Raw genomic sequence first — 16,772 nt, 5'->3', positions numbered from 1 at the left:
CCTCCCCCTCCCCCCCGGAGCGCTGCTTTACCGCATTATATCCAAATTCATGTTATATCGGGTGGTGTTACATCGGGGTAGAGGTGTAGTTGGTCCTTCAGCTGAGGGGCCTGGATTTATAGGCAAGCAAAGGAAGGCTTACTTCCTCATGAAGCAGTGACTGAACTGTTCAAAAGCAAGTCTTCATTTAAATAATTTGGTTCATACACATGCTTAGAAGTGGTTAACAAATGCTAATGTCAAACTAGACACTCATGATTCTCAAATGTTATGTAACTGTTACGAATAACATTTCTATAAGCAGTTGGAATGCTCCTCAAATCCTCAAGAAATTCATTGAGCTTTGCCTATTCCAAGCAGAAAGGAATGGTATGGAAGAATGCCGGGAAGGAGAGTGGGGTAAGGAAACAAAGGGAGTAACTGATTGGGACGTTTGAGTGGAGCACAGATAGTGAGGGGAAGGGAAGGCGTAGGAAGAGAAAAGTAATGTAAGCTGGGGCACAGCTGCACACATCTACAACGTGAGCACAATTTGATGTAGAAAGTAAGTTCAAAACAATTAAAGGGTTCAGAGAGAGCAGGAGCCAAGCGGCAGGAAAGGAAGGTTGTTTTAGCAATGGCATTCTGGAACAACTGAAAACAGGGAGAGGGGAAGAAAAAGGAATGAATTTTCAGTAATTAAGGCTCCAGTTCAGTTCTGATCCAGGATAGCACTTAAAGTTAAATACAGACTTAACTCCCATTGACTTTGGTTAAGCACATGCTTAAGTCCTTTGGGTTCTTCAGTCTAGCAGACAAAGGTTAAGAAGATCCAGAGGCTGGAATCTGAAGCTAGACAAACTGGAAAGGCAAATATTTTTAAATAATGGAGATAATTAAGCATTGGAACTGGTTGTGATGGACTCTCCGTCACTGCCAATTTTTAAATCAAGATTGGATGTTTTTCTAAAAGATCTGCTTTAGTTCAAAGAGGAATTGATTCAGGGCAGTCCTATGGCCTGTGTTACACAGGAGGTCAGCTAGTCCCTCCCGACATTGTAATCTATGAATCAGGACCCAAGGCAGGAGAGCATCAAGGTATGGACCAAAATTCTGGCAGTCAGAATAGAGAGCACAGAGCAGGCCTTAGAGACAGCAGAGAGGAGGAGCTAATAAAGGCTGGCAGCAGCCTGGATGTGGGCATGGGAGGGGATGATGAAGAAAGAGAGCAGAGTCAAAAGTGACCCCAAATTTAGAGACGACTGGGAGGCTTGTGGAGTTAAACTGTGATCAGGAAGGGAATGGGGGGAGGAGAGGAGCCCCACATCCCTTTTACTGTCTCATCTCTTTCATCTGTGAGAAGAGAGTTTTAACCCCACAGTGCAATGCCAAGAGAAGAGACTCAACATTGGCTCTGAACTCTCTTCCTTTTGGAAGTTTAAATTAAGCTCTTAGGGCACTTTGAACATTTTGAGGCTTATTTCTTAAATGTGTGGTGTATTTAATTGTGCTTTGGCTCAGCGCACGGGGCTGATGGGTCTGTTAATACATAGTATCATTTCATCCAGAGATGGGCGTGTTTTGCACCAAGAATGCTTTGTAGTGGAAGGTTCACTCGTTCCCTAAGAAACCTCCAAAGAGAAATTCCACAGCAGGAGCAAGGCTGCATTCACTTTTTCCAGCAGGTCTGGAACCAATATATAGTCTTATGGCTTTTAAAATATTATGTGAGGTTTTTAAAGAAGTTAAACAAAAATGACTTTACCATCAACAGACAGGAAGAATGGGAAAATAATTTGTTTAAAATAGGAAAATGGCTTCATAATAGAAACTGGAACGAACATTAGGAGCAGTTTGTGTCTCTCTGTGTGCCAGAAAAACTGAAGCCAGCCAATAAGGATGGAAATATCCATATAAAAAAGAAGAGGTAATGGGGAAGGGATGGGGAGTGTCTCAGCACTACTGAAGGGAGATCAGCATACCAGAAAGTCACCCAGCACCTACACAGCCATTCACTAACATCTTTTTCCTGTTCAACATAAAGAAGTTCTTCAGCAGGTGTCAACCAATGCAGTTCCACTGAAATCAGTGGCACTATGCCCGTTTGCGTCAATGAAGGATGGGGCCTAAATGCTTATTTCACATCACATTCTGTTAAAGTTCAGTCACTTCATTTTCTCTCCAGCCTTTTTTCACCATTATTTGTCGTTGGCCATTTCTTGGAGAACAACGTTTTACCAAGCCTCCCATTTCCGGGTTTCTTCTAGGAAGCTTGAAATGATTTGTTTTAACTTTTTTCTTTTTTTTTTTAAACACAGATGTTTCTTTCAGAAAGAAACAGCCAGGTCAGCTAATAAGAAAGACAGGTATTTAATCACTTTCCCTTCATCTAAGAGCACTACACCAACATGCAGCCAGAACCCAAAGCTAAAATGTTGCCAACAGTGCTGTGTAGTTAAATGCCTGATACCCAGCTAACTTGGCAGAAGAACCTTACTGCAAAATCCATCTGAAAGTGATACCAGAACTGTCTGCTCATACAGTCAGATTCCTCGCAGAGCCCCCAGTTTAACACTGTTTGCACTGGAGATGAAATAGTGGAATCTGCTTTTCAATACAGTATTTCCCTTTTCCCCACCCACATACACACACACAAATATAACCAGCACTGTGCCTTTCCCCAATAGTGTGAGGGCATGTCTACACTACGAAATTAGGTCGATTTTATAGAAGTCGATCTTTAGTAAGCGATTTTACACAGTCGATCGTGCATGTCCCCACTAAGCGCATTAGGTCGGCGGAGTGCATCCTCAATACTGTGGCTAGCATCGACTCTCGGAGTTGTGCACTGTGGGTAGCTATCCCACAGTCCCCGCTGCCCACTGGAATAATGGGTTAAGCTCCCAATGCCTGATGGGGCAAAAACATTGTCATGGATGGTTTTGGGTACATGTCATCAGTTTCCCCTCCTTCCCTCCCTCCTTGACAGCAACAGCAAACAATCATTTAGCCCCTTTTTTCCTGGGTTATCCGTGCAGACGCCATAGCACGGCAAGCATGGAGCCCGCTCAGCTGCACACTGCTTTTGTGAGCATTGTAAACACCTCGCGCATTATCCTGCAGTATGTGAAAAGCCTAGCTAGGAGCCACCCGCACAAGGAAGATTGTGAGGAAGACATGGACACAGACGTTCCTGGAAGCACGGGATGTGGCAATTGGGATATTGTGGCAGCATTGGGGCATGCTGATACAGTGGAAGGCCAATTCTGGGCCTGGGAAACAAGCACAGACTGGTGGGACCCCATAGTGTTGCAGGTAAGGGATGATTCCCAATGGCTGCAAAACTTTCGCATGCCAGTTTCATGGAACTGTGTGAGTTGCTTTCCCCCGCCCTGAAGGGCAGGAATATCAGATTAGACGTGCCCTGACAGTGGAGAAGCGAGTAACGATAGCTCTGTCCTTTGCATCAAGGATAGACACACACAACTGTAACACCATAGCCTGGTTAATCATTAAACTGTTTTTCAAAGCCTCTCTGGTGCGCAGTGTGCCTCGGTATGCTCAGTCAGTCAGGAATCAATTCAGAATGGGCAAATCTACCACAGGGGCTGCTGTGATCCAAGTAGCCAGTGCAATCAATACCCTTCTGCTGAGAAGCGTAGTGACTCTGGGAAATGTGCAGGTCATAGTGGATGGCTTTGCTGCAATGGGGTTCCCTAACTGTGGTGGAGCGATAGACGGAACGCATATCCCTATCTTGGCATTGGACCACCTTGCCAAAGAGTACATAAACCACAAGGGGTACTTCTCAATGGTGTTGCAAGCACTGGTAGATCATAAGAGCCATTTCACCGACATCAACATGGGATGGTCGGGAAAGGTGCATGACGCTCGCATCTTTTGGAACTCTGGGCTGTTTGGAAAGCTGCAAGAAGGGACTTTCTTCCTAGACCAGAAAATTGTTGGGGATGTTGAAATGCCAATAGTTATCCTTGGGGACCCAGCCTACCCTTGCTCCCATGGCTCATGAAGCTGTACACAGGCAGCCTGGACAGCAATAAGAAGCATGTAAACTATAGTCTGAGCAAGTGCAGAATGGTGGTAGAATGTGCCTTTGGACGTTTAAAAGGGCGCTGGCGCAGTTTGCTGAGTAGGTGAGACCGCAGTGAAAGCAATATTCCCATTGTTAGTGCTGCTTGCTGTGTGCTCCATAATATCTGTTAGAGTAAGGGGGAGAGGTTTATAGCGGGATAGGAGGTTGAGGCAAATTGCTTAGAGGCCAATTTTGAACAGCCAGACACCAGAGCAATTAGAAGAGCATACCGAGGCACACTGCGCACCAGAGAGGCTTTGAAAAACAGTTTCATGATTGACCAGGCTATGGCGTTACAGTTGTGTGTGTCTGTCCTTGATGCAAAGCCACCCCCTTTAGTGAATGTACTTCCCTGTAAGCCAATCCCCCTTCGACCACAGCTGGCACAGGAAATAAAGTACATATTGTTCTGAATCCATTCATTCTTTATTTATTTAAAAAAACTTGAGATCACTGACAACACTGACTAGTAAAAGGTAGCCCGGGTGTACAAAGGGTTTGATAACAGGGTGGGGTGGGAGAGGAGGGAAGGACAAGACCACATTACAAATCAAAGCTGTTTGAATGACAGCCTTCTGTTGCTTGGGCCATCCCCTGGAGTTGAGTGGCAGTGTGCCTGGAGCCTCCCCCTGCATTCTTGGGCATCTGGGTGAGGAGGATATGGAACTTGGCGAGGAGGGCAGGTGGTTACACAATGGATGCAGTGGGAGTCTTTACTCTAGTTACCTTTCCTGCAGCTCTACCAGACACCTCATCATGTCCGTTTGCTCCCTCATTAGCCTATCATAGAATATCAGGGTTGGAAGAGACCTCAGGAGGTCATCTAGTTCAACCCCCTGCTCAAAGCACGACCAATCCCCAGACAGATTTTTGCCCCATATCCCTAAATGGCCCCCTCAAGGATTGAATTCACAACCCTGGGTTTAGCAGGCCCATGTTCAACCACTGAGCTATTCCCCCCCCCAATGCCTCAGCATCTCCTCCTGCGTGTTCCGATCACGTTCACTATATGCTTTCCTGGCCTCTGCCACCGAATGCCTCCACGCATTCAGCTGTGCCCTATCAATGCGGGAGGACTGCATGAGCTCTGAAAACATGTCATATGTTTTCTTCGCCTTCTAAGCTGCGATAACCTCAGGGATGGATTTGATGCGGGGAGCATAGAAACATTTGCAGCTGCGGGGGCGGGGAGAGCGGGAGGGAAGGGAGAGTAGATTTTAAGAAGATACATTTCTCAGAACAAAAGGGAGACTCTTTCACAGTGAATCAAGCAATTCACAGCAGACAGCACATGTGTTTTAGGTACATGGTCGCATTTTGCCTCTTATATTGAGCGCCTGCCGGTATGATGACACATCACACACGGCTGGGCAACAGAATTTGGTTTCCATGCAGCCCTGTTAAGCCAAAGGGTACGTGGGATTGGCGTCTTCCGCGTTCATAACATGTGGGAATGGTATCAAACTGAGCACCCTCCTTTCCCATAGCAACCAATGCCACTTGGGTTTGCCATTTAAAAGGAGGGGCTGTGGTTTTGGGGTGGATGTGCAGCACACCCCTCCCCACCTCATGTGGCTATTCTGGGAAACTGTATCTCCAAAAAGCATAGTCTTCTGGTCTAATCAACCATAGTCACAGAGGGATTGAGCCCATCACATGGCTTTTTCCACTACAGCTCTTCACAGTGGTTCTAAGGGTTTCTCCACTAAATGGAGAGCTAAAAGCGCCCACACTGCAGGGGCTACATCACTTTTTCCTACCCATTTAGTTACATTGGTCAGTATCAGGTTTACAATGGTGCCAATGATGACAGGCCCACACTCAGAAGGAGCCCCAGAACCCGAACCATTGCCCCTCCCCACGCACTCCGCTCAGAGGCCCTGTCCCCACTCAGCCTCTTTCCCCCCCGAGACCCCACTTGCTCCTCTCTGCCCTGCCTCTCCAACTCGCTCCTCTCTGCAGCCTCCTCCTCGTTTGAGCAGCTGGCAGGGCATGGGGGGGCGGGGGCCTCAGGGCAGAGCACAGGTGGAGCAGAGGCCATGGTACAGGTGCCGGGGCCCACAAAAGATTAATCCGGCCTTGACATTGGTACAAACTCCAATTTAGCCTCCCTGTGAGGATGCAGCCACACCAGTACAAAGGTATTTATCATCCACCATTTATCGAAATAAACTATAGCAGTGATGCCCAAACTCTTCCTGTCGCACCTCCCTTCCTCCCTCCCTCCCTCCCTCCCGGTAATGGAATCTGTCCATGCCCCACCTCCATTACTACACAGTTGCTCGGCAGAGCAGCTTGGGCTGGGGGCTGAACTGGGGGTAGGGGCGGAGCTGGGGATAGAGGTAGAGCTGGTCTAGGGGTGGAGAGGAAATGAAGGCAGAGCTGGGTTTGGGGCGGAGCAGGGGATGGAGCTGAGCTGTGGCTGGAGCTGAGCTGTGGCTGGGGCCAGAGCAGGGCTGGCTGGCACTCCCTCCCCATCCCCCACAAGGGCTGGCCTATGCTCTGCCACATGCCCCCCCAAACATTTATCCATACCCCCCTAGGGAGTTGCGCCCCACAGTTCCCTTCCTCTGTCTTTCTCTCTTTTGTACCCTCTTTTAAATAGATGTGAGAGGTGACAGAGGGACTGGAGCAGGGTGATGAGCAATGCCATGAAGGAAGGGAACTTCTGTGAACAGCTGTAGTAGAGAAAGCCACATGATGGCTTTCATTTTTGCACTAATATTCCTTGTTAAAGAGACACTAACTATTTAAAGTCTAGCTGCTTAAAAAACCCTAAAAATAGTTTCAAAGTACATAGGGTGACCAGATGTCCCGATTTTATAGGGACAGTTCTGCTTTGTGTGTCTTTTTCTTATATAGGCTCCTATTACCCCCCATCCTCTGTCCCGATTTTCCACATTTGCTGTCTGGTCACCCTAAAAGTACAACACCTGTGTCTGAGCCCACTGCCAATTTCTGCTTCAAATCAACTGACTATAGGCACAAAACATAGCACATAACAGTGTTCTGAGTGTACATCACCTTTCATTCATATATAACATAAAAAAAGAAAACCAGGACACTCAGATTCAAGGTTCCACATGACAACTGCTACAAAGGTCTTGTCTACACTGCAAAATTACATTGTATTAGACCATGTGTTAAAGCACTCTCAGGGTAGAGATAAAGCTATCATCAGGGAGCCAGGTACTCCACAGCAGAATGGGAAAAATTCTGCAGCAAGGACCCTTATAGTTGTGCAGCAATGTCACTGTATTCCATCTGTGATGGGGTGTGCATACCCTGCTCTGGACAAGGGGAGGTTAATCCCACACTATGGGAGGTGGAAGTCCTGCTCCTCAGACAGTGCTGGGCATGCTCCGACTACTGCCTCAGTATAAAAGGGAGTAGCCCAGCTCATTCTAGGCTGACCACTGAAGGGGAAGGACCTTCAGCGGAGGCTCCACCGAAGAGCCATCACAGCCTTTCACTGTGGAAACTGGAGATCCTGAGAGCCAGACCAGAGGGCTGCAGCTGACGGAGCCACAGGGAATCACCCATGCTGAGGAGCCTGGGAACCCCAATGCTCAATGGACTGCAACACCTGGAAACGCAATAGAAAGTGACCCACGGAGGGTGCGCAAGTGGTACCTCCCACCCGAGTGAGGTCAGTGTGTTTCGGTGGGAGTCCCTGCTGACCCAGTGGCAGACCACTCCGCCGCTGTCAGGGCCCTGGGTTGAGGCCCAGTGGAGTCGGATGGGTCTGGGCCTCCCTACCCGGGCCGCCACACTCCTGATAGCAGCTCCTTCCTTCTCCCCAGATACTGGCCATTGGGCCTCACTGCCCTGCACCTAGGGGTTGCGACATTGACTCCAGCCATTGGGCCACATTACCCCATACCAGAGTGCTGTTATATGGGCCCTGGCTGCTAGGCCGTATTGCCCTGCACCTGAGAGCGGTTATATTGACTCTGGCCGCTGGGCCGCCGGAACTGACTTTGAGCACTAGGCCACGCTGCCCCGAACACAAGGGCCACTGGAACTGACTCTGGCCGCTGGGCCGTGTTGCCCCGAACAAAAAGGACCACCACAACTGACTCTGGCCGCTGGGCCATGCTGCCCCAAATGCAAGAGCCGCCGGAAAAGACAGTTACCTTTTCCATAACTGGTGTTCTTCGAGCTGTATTGCTCATGTCCATTCCACAATAGGTGTGCATGCTCGCCACCTGCACTGGTGCCGGAAGTTTTTCCCCTAACAGTACACGTAGGGGAGCGCCCCTAGCTGCACGCTCCCCCCACCCTCAGTTCCTTCTTGCCAGACAACTCCAACAGAGGGGAAGGAGGGCGGGATGTGGAATGGACATGAGCAACACATCTCAAAGAACACCAGTTATGGAAAAGGTAACTATCTTTTCTTCTTCGAGTGATTACTCATGTGCATTCCACAATAGGTAATTCCAAGCTATATCTGTTGAAGGTGGGTAGGAGTTCACAGACACTCGGGACGGAGTACAGCCCTGCCAAACCCAGCGTCCTCCCTGGTTTTGGAGATGATCGCATAATGCGAAGTGAACGTGTGAACTGAAGACCACGTGGCAGCCCTACAAATGTCCTGGATGGGGACATGGGCCAAAAAAAGCAGCGGATGAGGCTTGCGCCCTAGTCGAGTGTGCCCTCACAATCGGCGGCGGGGGGACTCCCGCCAGGTCGTAACAGGTATGAATACATGAGGTGATCCAGTTGGAGAGCCACTGAGTGGAGATCGGCTGACCTCTCATGCATTCGGCCGAGGTGATGAACAGCTGTGAGGACTTCCTGAACGGCTTTGTACATTCCAGGTAAAAAGCCAGATCCCGTCTCACACCCAACATGTGGAGGTGGTGCTTCTCACTGGATGCATGGGGTCTGGGACAGAGCACCGGCAGGAAAATGTCCTGACCCATACGGTAGGTGGAGACCACCTTGGGGAGAAACGAAGGATGTGGTCGGAGCTGGACCTTATCCTGATGGAACACTGTGTACAGGGGTTCAGAGGTCAGGGCCCGGAGCTCCGAGACCTGTCTAGCAGATGTGATCGCCACCAGGAAGGCTACCTTCCACAAGAGGTGTGACCAGCAGCGCAGCTAGCCGGTCAAATGGGGGACCCATCAACCTGCTCAGCACCAAGTTCAGGTCCCACTGCGGGACTGGGGGCCTAACATACAGGAAGAGATGATCCAAACCCTTAAGGAATTGGCCAGTCATGGCATGGGAGAAAACCATGTGGCCCTGTACCAGCAGGTGGAAGGACGATATGGCCGCCAAGAGCACCTTGACAGACAAGAGCGCTAGGCCTTGGGCTCTTAGGTGAAGGAGGTAGTCTAAAATGAGCTGAATTGGAGCAGCCACAGGTGAAATGCTGCCCATCGGGAAAACCGAGACCACTTTGCCAGGTAGGCCCAATGTGTGGAGGGCCATCTGCTTTCCAGGAGGACGCGCTGAACCCCTTTCAAGCAAGTCCTCCCGGCCTAATCATTAAGCAGCCACACCGTGAGGTGGAGTGCCGCAAGGCTGGGGTGGAGGAGGCAGCCCTGGTCCTGGGATAGCAGGTCTGGGTGGGATGGCAACAGCCACAGTGGGGTGACTGCCAGGCTCGTGAGAGTCCCGTACCAATGTTGCCTGGGCCATGCCAGGGCAATCAGGAGGATCCTGGCCCTGTCCGTGTTTATCTTCTCCAAGACCTTGCTGATCAGTGGGATCGGGGGAAAGGCATAGAAAAGCTGGCCAGTCCAGGACAGGAGGAAGGCATCGGAGATGGCACCCAAACCCAACCTCCCCTCTGTCCCCCTCCCCCGAGCAGAAGCGGGAACACCAGCGGTTCTGCTGTGTCGCAAACAGGTCCACCTGGGGAGCGCCCCACGTTTGGAAAATCCTGTGCACCAACTCTGGGTGTAGTGACCACTCGTGCTCAGAGGAAACGTCTCAGCTCAGGCGATCCACCCGAGAATTCCAGGCGCCCGGTAAGTGGTGGGCTTCCAGGCAAATATCGTGGGCTATGCAGAAGTCCCACAGCCTGAGGGCTTCCTGGAAGAGGGCTGAGGAACGGGCCCCACCTTGCCTGTTGATGTAGAACATCGAGGCCGTGTTGTCCGTGAGAACCCAGACAACTCTGCCCTCCAGGTGCCAGTGGAAGGCCACGTATGCCAGACGGACCGCCCTGAGCTCCTTGACATTTATATGCAGGGCAAGATCCTGCGCAGACCACAGACCTTAGGTCTGAATGTTCCCCAGATGGGCTCCCCACCCCAGGTGCCAGCAATCAACGCCTGGGGCTGCGGGAGCGGTGCCGCAGCGGGGACCTCAAGCGAGACAACTGGAACGGCGGCGATGCCCGTACTGCGAAGGGCTACGGTAGCCCCTCGGAGACAAGGACCTCCGGTGCCATCTGTCCTGGTCTCAACGGGGCACGCTCTCCTCGCGAGGTCTACGGTCCCTGGAGGTGGAGTGGTGCCTGGAACTCCTACCAGTCGGTACTCGGCCCCAGACAACCTGGTGGGGGTCGACAGGGACCGGTGCAGACTGCACACGGGGCGGTTGCTGAGCGGGTAATGGTGTCGGGAACCTTCCCTAAACTGTGAACAGTACCGTCCAGGCAGCGACTGCGGGATCCGAGCGGTGGCTTCCCTCTGGACTGGGGAGCCAACAGCAGTGGTGCCCCTTGTACTGGCAGAGACATAGTGTTTCGGACCACTTACGGGGCCTCCGGCGCAGAGGGCACCCAAACGTCTGGGAAGGTCAGTTCAGAGTGGGCCGGTCTACTCTGCTCAACTTGAGTCAGAGGCCGGGAGGCCGATGGGGACTGAGAGCTGCCCAACACGGGTCTAGTCTCTCCCCGGGTCTTGCTCCAATGTCTTTTTTGTCTTTTTGAGTGTCCCATGGGCAGGGAGTGGTGCCAGCTGGTGGAAGGCACGCTGCGCACCAATGCCGCAGTGCTTGGTGCTGACCTGGAGCAGCGCAACGGTGTCAAGGCGAGGGCCGACTCCATCAAAATGTCTCGGAGCCAAATGTCACGGTCCTTCTTGGTCTGAGGTTTGAAGGTTCTGAAAATCTTGCAGCAATTGCTGAGATGGGTTTCCCCCAGACAGTGTAAACAGTCCGCATGCAGATCACTCAGGAGCATCGGCCGCTCGCAAGTGTCACATGACTTAAAGCCCGACCCAGGCACACTAAACTAACTCTAAACTAAACTACAGGCAAGTCGCATTTTAGGCGCATTTAACATGCGTGAATTCAGCTTTGCGCGGTCGGCAAAAAAGGGGGAAAAAAAAGAAAAACAACAATATAAAAACTGCATCTGTAGTGCGGGCGATTCTGCCCGCCATTGAACTCAATGAGTGTTTCACTATACGCGGTTTTTGCTTTACACACTAACCGCGGAACGGAACCCCCGCGTAAGATGAGACTTGCCTGTACTTCAAACTACAGGTACTACTAACTAGGAACTAACAGAGTCCAAGAGGAAAGCTACCTCAAAGCTGGAGCAGACCAGTTCCGATGCACCTTCACTGGTAGCAAGAAGGAATTGAGGGTTGGAGGATCGCGCAGTTCCCCTTATACTGCGCCATAGCGGCGCCACTCCATGGGTCACTAGGGCACTCCCCTATGGGTACTGCTAGGGGAAAAACTTCCGGCACCGGTGCACGTGGTGAGCACGCACACCTATTGTGGAATACACATGAGCAATCACTCAAAGAACTACTGACTCTGGCCACTAGGCCGCGCTGCCCCTAATGCAAGGGCCACTGGAACTGACTCTGGCCGCTTTCTGCCTAGAGCAATGGTCACCAACTGGTCGATCGTGATCGACTGGTCGATCCTAGAGGATCTCCCAATTGATCGTGATCTCCGGCAGCACAGTGTGATTGCCGCTAAAGCAGACTCCCTGCCTACCCCAGCCCTATGCCACTCCCGGAAGCAGGCAGTGCAGCCCTGGGGGCAGGGAGACAGGGGTCTTCCTCCGCACACTGCTGCTGCCTGCAAGCACTGCCCCAGCAGCTCCCATTGGCCAGGAGAGCTGTGGCAGCGGTGTTGCAGAGAGGGGCAGCGCACAGAGCCACATGCCCCCTGCCGCCCCAGGGGGCCGCAGGGGCGCGTTGGCCCCTTCCGGGAGCGGTGTGGGTCCGGGGTAGGCAGGGAGCTTGTCTTAGCCTCACTGCGTCCGCCACCAACCGGGAACTGCCAAAGGTAAGTGCTGCCCAGAGGGAGGCTGCACCCCAGCTGCAGACCTCCAATGGTCCACAAATAGGGGCCCACTCTTGTGAACTTCTATAGGTCCTATCACAAAGAGCCTTGAGTTTCACAGTAGTGCAGCTCCCCTTCTGTTGACTTCATACTGTCTGCAGGACTGAGGCTCACCTGGAAAGGTCAGCTGGCAAGAGGCTTGGGAGTCAGCTGAAGTGGGGGGGGGGGTGAGAGAAGCTGCCTGATCCACATGGAGGGAAGTACAGTGAAAGATGAATCCTTTCCCTGCTCCACTGGGCTGCTTCGTCCTGCCCCCATCTCTGTTGAGAGGGTCCAGAAAGTGAAAACTCCCTCCCACGCAACCTTGGAAGGTTCTTCAGTCACCTGACAACCAGAGCCCCTTGGGAAGCTCATTGAGGACCCTAATATCCCTATCTCATTAGGAGACTCCAGGGCAAGTCCTAGGAGACTCCTGGCCCAGGTACCAGTTGGCCCTAGTTGGCATCCCAATAGCCACTGCCCATGCCTTTTTGGGGTCCCCAGCACAGCCTCAGTAGATTTGTCATCCCCTCAGTCTCTCAATAAGCCAAAATAGCCAAGGAAATAACAAGACTTAGACTCATAGACTTTAAGGCCCAAAGGGGACCATCATGATCATCTTGTCTGACCTGCACATCGCAGGCCACCGAACCTCACCCACCCACTCCTGTAATAGACCCCTAACCTCTGGCTTAGTTACTGAAGTCCTCAAATCATGGATTAAAGGCTTCAAGTTACAGAGAATCCGCCATTTACACTAGTTTAAACCTGCAAGTGACCCGTGCCCCATGCTGCAGAGAAAGGCGAAACCCCCCCAGGTCTCCACCATATGTGGATTCGGAAAGGAATTTTCCCCTGGGTCAGATTGGCAATCAGTTAGACCCTGAGCATGTGGGCAAAACCCATCAGGTTGGGATCACAGACTTGTGGGTGATGCTCGACAAAACACCTCAGGTATGAGGGGGTGAGTTCCCAATCAACCTCCCAAAACTGACATGGGTCAACACAACCTCCGAGACATACTGCAAGAATCAATAAGGGTTTGCAAAATGCCTTGAAATCCTTGGCTGAAAGGAGCTGAAGACATGGAGCTTACCCTGACATCTTTCAAAAGTTACATTACACATCCCAAATTGTATGTTCTGTGCAACATAAATACACAGAGGCCAGTCTGTCCAACAAAATTCACTCTAAGAAAACGTTTTCCCATATACTGTTGTTTCTAGCATACTTTGTAAATGTTTATTTTGTGCATGAAAGCACGCACTCCTTGCACTTTCATTCATCATTGCAAGCTCTGAAAAAGTCAGCAATGCTTAACATAACTTAAACAAAATAACTTTGTTTTGTTATGTGCCATTAATCATTCTGCAAAGCACTCCAATTCAAGCAGGTCACTACTTTTCTGATCTTTGTTAATTTACAAGAGGATTCCAAGTTATTTCCTTGCTACAAATGTTTTAAACTTCAGAAGACCATCTATATCATCCAAATATGTAACAGCCAGATCATTGCTGCCACTTTTGGGATCTTTTCAGGAACAGTATCTGCTGAACAACAGAAGCCACCTAACAAGAATACCTGGCTAAATTTGCCTCCTGCTAAGGCTCATTTGTAGCTAATTCTAAAAACACTGCAGGTCCTGCACTATATTTAAGCTTGGCAGGATTTGATTTAAATGCATTGATGTCAGTAAATATTAATTTCAGCTGACACACTGAAATCAACAAAAAACATATCTATTGGGCAGTCGGTGGAAGTGCAGCCTCCCCCACGCACTCCCTGCAGCCACAGCCCCGCTCCCTCACTCACCAGCCAGGAATGCAATAGCCATCCTCAGGCCGGAGCTGTTTAGTAGCAGAGTGGCCTCACCCGCAGCCGGGGGCTCGTCCTTGCAGCCCTGATTGCCGGCGTGTGCTCCACCAGACCAGGACCGCAGACTCCCCTGAACATTGTGTCCCAGTGTCTTGGGCACATCAGTCATAAAGGGAGCCCCTGAAGTCTCTTTGCCAGCACCACAGCTAACCCTAACCTCAACCCTTCCCATCTTCCTTCTTAATTTCCCGCAGCTATAAAAATAAAAATAGTTAAAAATTAAAAAATAAACACATACATTAATCAACAAAACTGCAAAAAATAAAAACAGAATTCTGCCAGCCTAACTATATTTCCTGTTCTCACATGATCCTCTTGTGGAAAAGGATAGATTGCTACCTGACAGCTTTTTAAACCCAAGGGTGAACTTCTAAACGTTGGGATTAGATACTATCCTAACAGCTTAAGCCTCCAAAATCAGGCTAGAAACCAGACTCTTTTGCTTCCATGAGAGCATTTTTATTCTGTGAATTATAGTACTGCCTAGAGGCCCCAACCCACATCAAGACCCTGCTGAACTACTCCGCATGTACACACAGTGAGAGCCCCTAAAGAGCTAACAGTCTAAGTAGACAAGACAGACAAAGGCAAAACCCCCTCAAGTCTTACCTTTGTCATGACATCCAGCCTGCTGATCAAGGTTAGAGAAGTGACAAGCTGTGTCTATTCTTTCTCCTTTCCTTTTCCTACTCCCTTCCTCCTATCCTCTAACCACAATGAAATAAATACATCACTGTCCACATAACGCTGGGCCAATTCTTCACCCCCCGCATTTGCTTGTATGTTGTATCCCCATCTTCTACCCTTTGTCTGTTCGTCTGAAGGGATCATATCTCTGCTGTGTTTGTACATCACCCAGCCCAACTAGTACTATTATAATACAAATATTTAGTAAGAGTAAAAGGTGGAAGGAGAGGATAATATACTTTCCTATTTTGCAACTGGAGGACTGAGGAAAAAAGAGGTTAAGTGTCTTGCCCAGGGTTACCCAATTAGCTCAAATCTCCCAAATCCCAGTCCAGTGCCCTAACTTCAGGGGCAGCCCTCCTTATCTGTGGTATGTGGGCACTTCCAGTCCCAGGCCAAGAATACACAGAAATAAATACTATCACTAAAATATTCATCCGAATACTTCAGAACTTTCTATAATAGCATGGGTTTGGTCCTAGAGATGGGTGAAGGCCCACAAATGCGAGGCTGGGTTGTCTTAAATTCAATGATTTACCCACTCATTGATTTACCAATGATAGACATACACACACATATACACAGAAAGCATAGACTAGTGCAGCGGTTCTCAAACTTCATTGCACCGCGACCCCCTTCTGACAACAAAAATTACTACATGACTCCAGGAGAAGGGACCGAAGCCTGAGCCCACCCGAGCCCTGCCGCCCCAGGCAGCGGGTGGGGTGGGGCGTGGCTCAAAGCCAAAGTCTGAGCCACACTGTCCTGAGGGTGGGTCAAAGCCGAAGCCCAAGTGCTTCAGCTCCAGACAGGGGGCCTGTAACATTAGCCTTGCCGCCCAGGGCTGAAGCCCTTGGGCTTCGGCCCCAGGCAGTGGGGCTTGGGCTTTGACTTTGGCCCTGAGCCCCAGAAATCTAACGCCAGCCCAGGTGACCCCATTAAAATGGGGTCGTGACCCACTTTGGGGTCCTGACCCACAGTTTGAGAACCACTGTATTGTCTTAAAAAAAATAAAAGGTATCCAGCAATCTCACACACCCTCTTTCCTGGTTAGACATTAGGAAAATATTTCTTCCTGGGTAGTTAGACAATGGAACTGTTTGCCAAGTGAGGCTTCTGAGCCCCAGACACCAGCGATGTGAAAGCACCCATCATTTCAGAGCTCCAGCCAGCAGAACCAAGACGCCTTCTTCCTAAGGCTGCACAGCCCACAAGCACTCCCACACCATGTGCCAGCAGCTGAGGGGACAGGGGGTTTCAAACCTAACTTAACTACCATAAAACAGCTGGAACTTACATCCATGCATGTAGTTTGCGTAGTGGCTTGGAGGAGGGGTTTAGCCAGCGCTATTTTTCCACTCACTGAACTGCTTCCTGTAGCTGGTGCCAGTACATTCACAGTGGGATTGGACAGCTGCGTGGTCCCTCCAGTGACAGCAATGACCGGCTGGGATGCAGGATGAACTCCAGGAGTCTGGAGCTGCACCACAGTGGATTGAGAAAGCACCAATGGCTGACCTAGAATGGAGATAGAAAAACAATGGTCACTGAGTGTTCAGTGGGGGATGGGGAATATGTTCTTATACTATCAATTTGTGGAGGGTGGTTTTGATGTGAGGGTAAGGGGGCTTCACTCCCAAAACCACTTGGCACTGCTCCCTTTGGATTCAGTTCTTAAGCATCAATATACTCTCAAACAACACAAGTCTGCAGGGTTCTATATTTATTCCCTCAATTTCATATCAGTTTATAAACCAAAACACAGCTCTTCCATCTGCCACACCACAAACTTAATCTGGGATCAGATAATCCATCTAGACTTTTTCTGACTCTTACACCATAACTGGTAATCAGATTTTGCACTGAGAATTTAGCTGGCAGTTTTGCTAATTATACA

General features: G+C 50.1%; 1 protein-coding gene across 4 annotated transcripts in view; it reads right to left on the bottom strand.

Annotated features, from left to right (window-relative positions):
* Positions 1-16,772, bottom strand: part of ATF6 (activating transcription factor 6) — a 357,024-nt gene that overhangs the window by 284,883 nt on the left and 55,369 nt on the right. For all 4 annotated transcript variants that reach the window (XM_054036662.1, XM_054036663.1, XM_054036665.1 and 1 more), the window contains exon 7: positions 16,173-16,393. In XM_054036662.1, coding sequence (XP_053892637.1) covers positions 16,173-16,393 — 221 coding nt within the window. The remainder of the gene's footprint in view (positions 1-16,172; positions 16,394-16,772) is intronic.

Source organism: Malaclemys terrapin, chromosome 8, assembly GCF_027887155.1.
Source record: "Malaclemys terrapin pileata isolate rMalTer1 chromosome 8, rMalTer1.hap1, whole genome shotgun sequence".
NCBI classification, from domain to species: Eukaryota; Metazoa; Chordata; order Testudines; family Emydidae; genus Malaclemys; species Malaclemys terrapin.
Note: the sequence above shows the minus strand (reverse complement) of the source record. Positions and strands in the feature narration are given on the sequence as shown.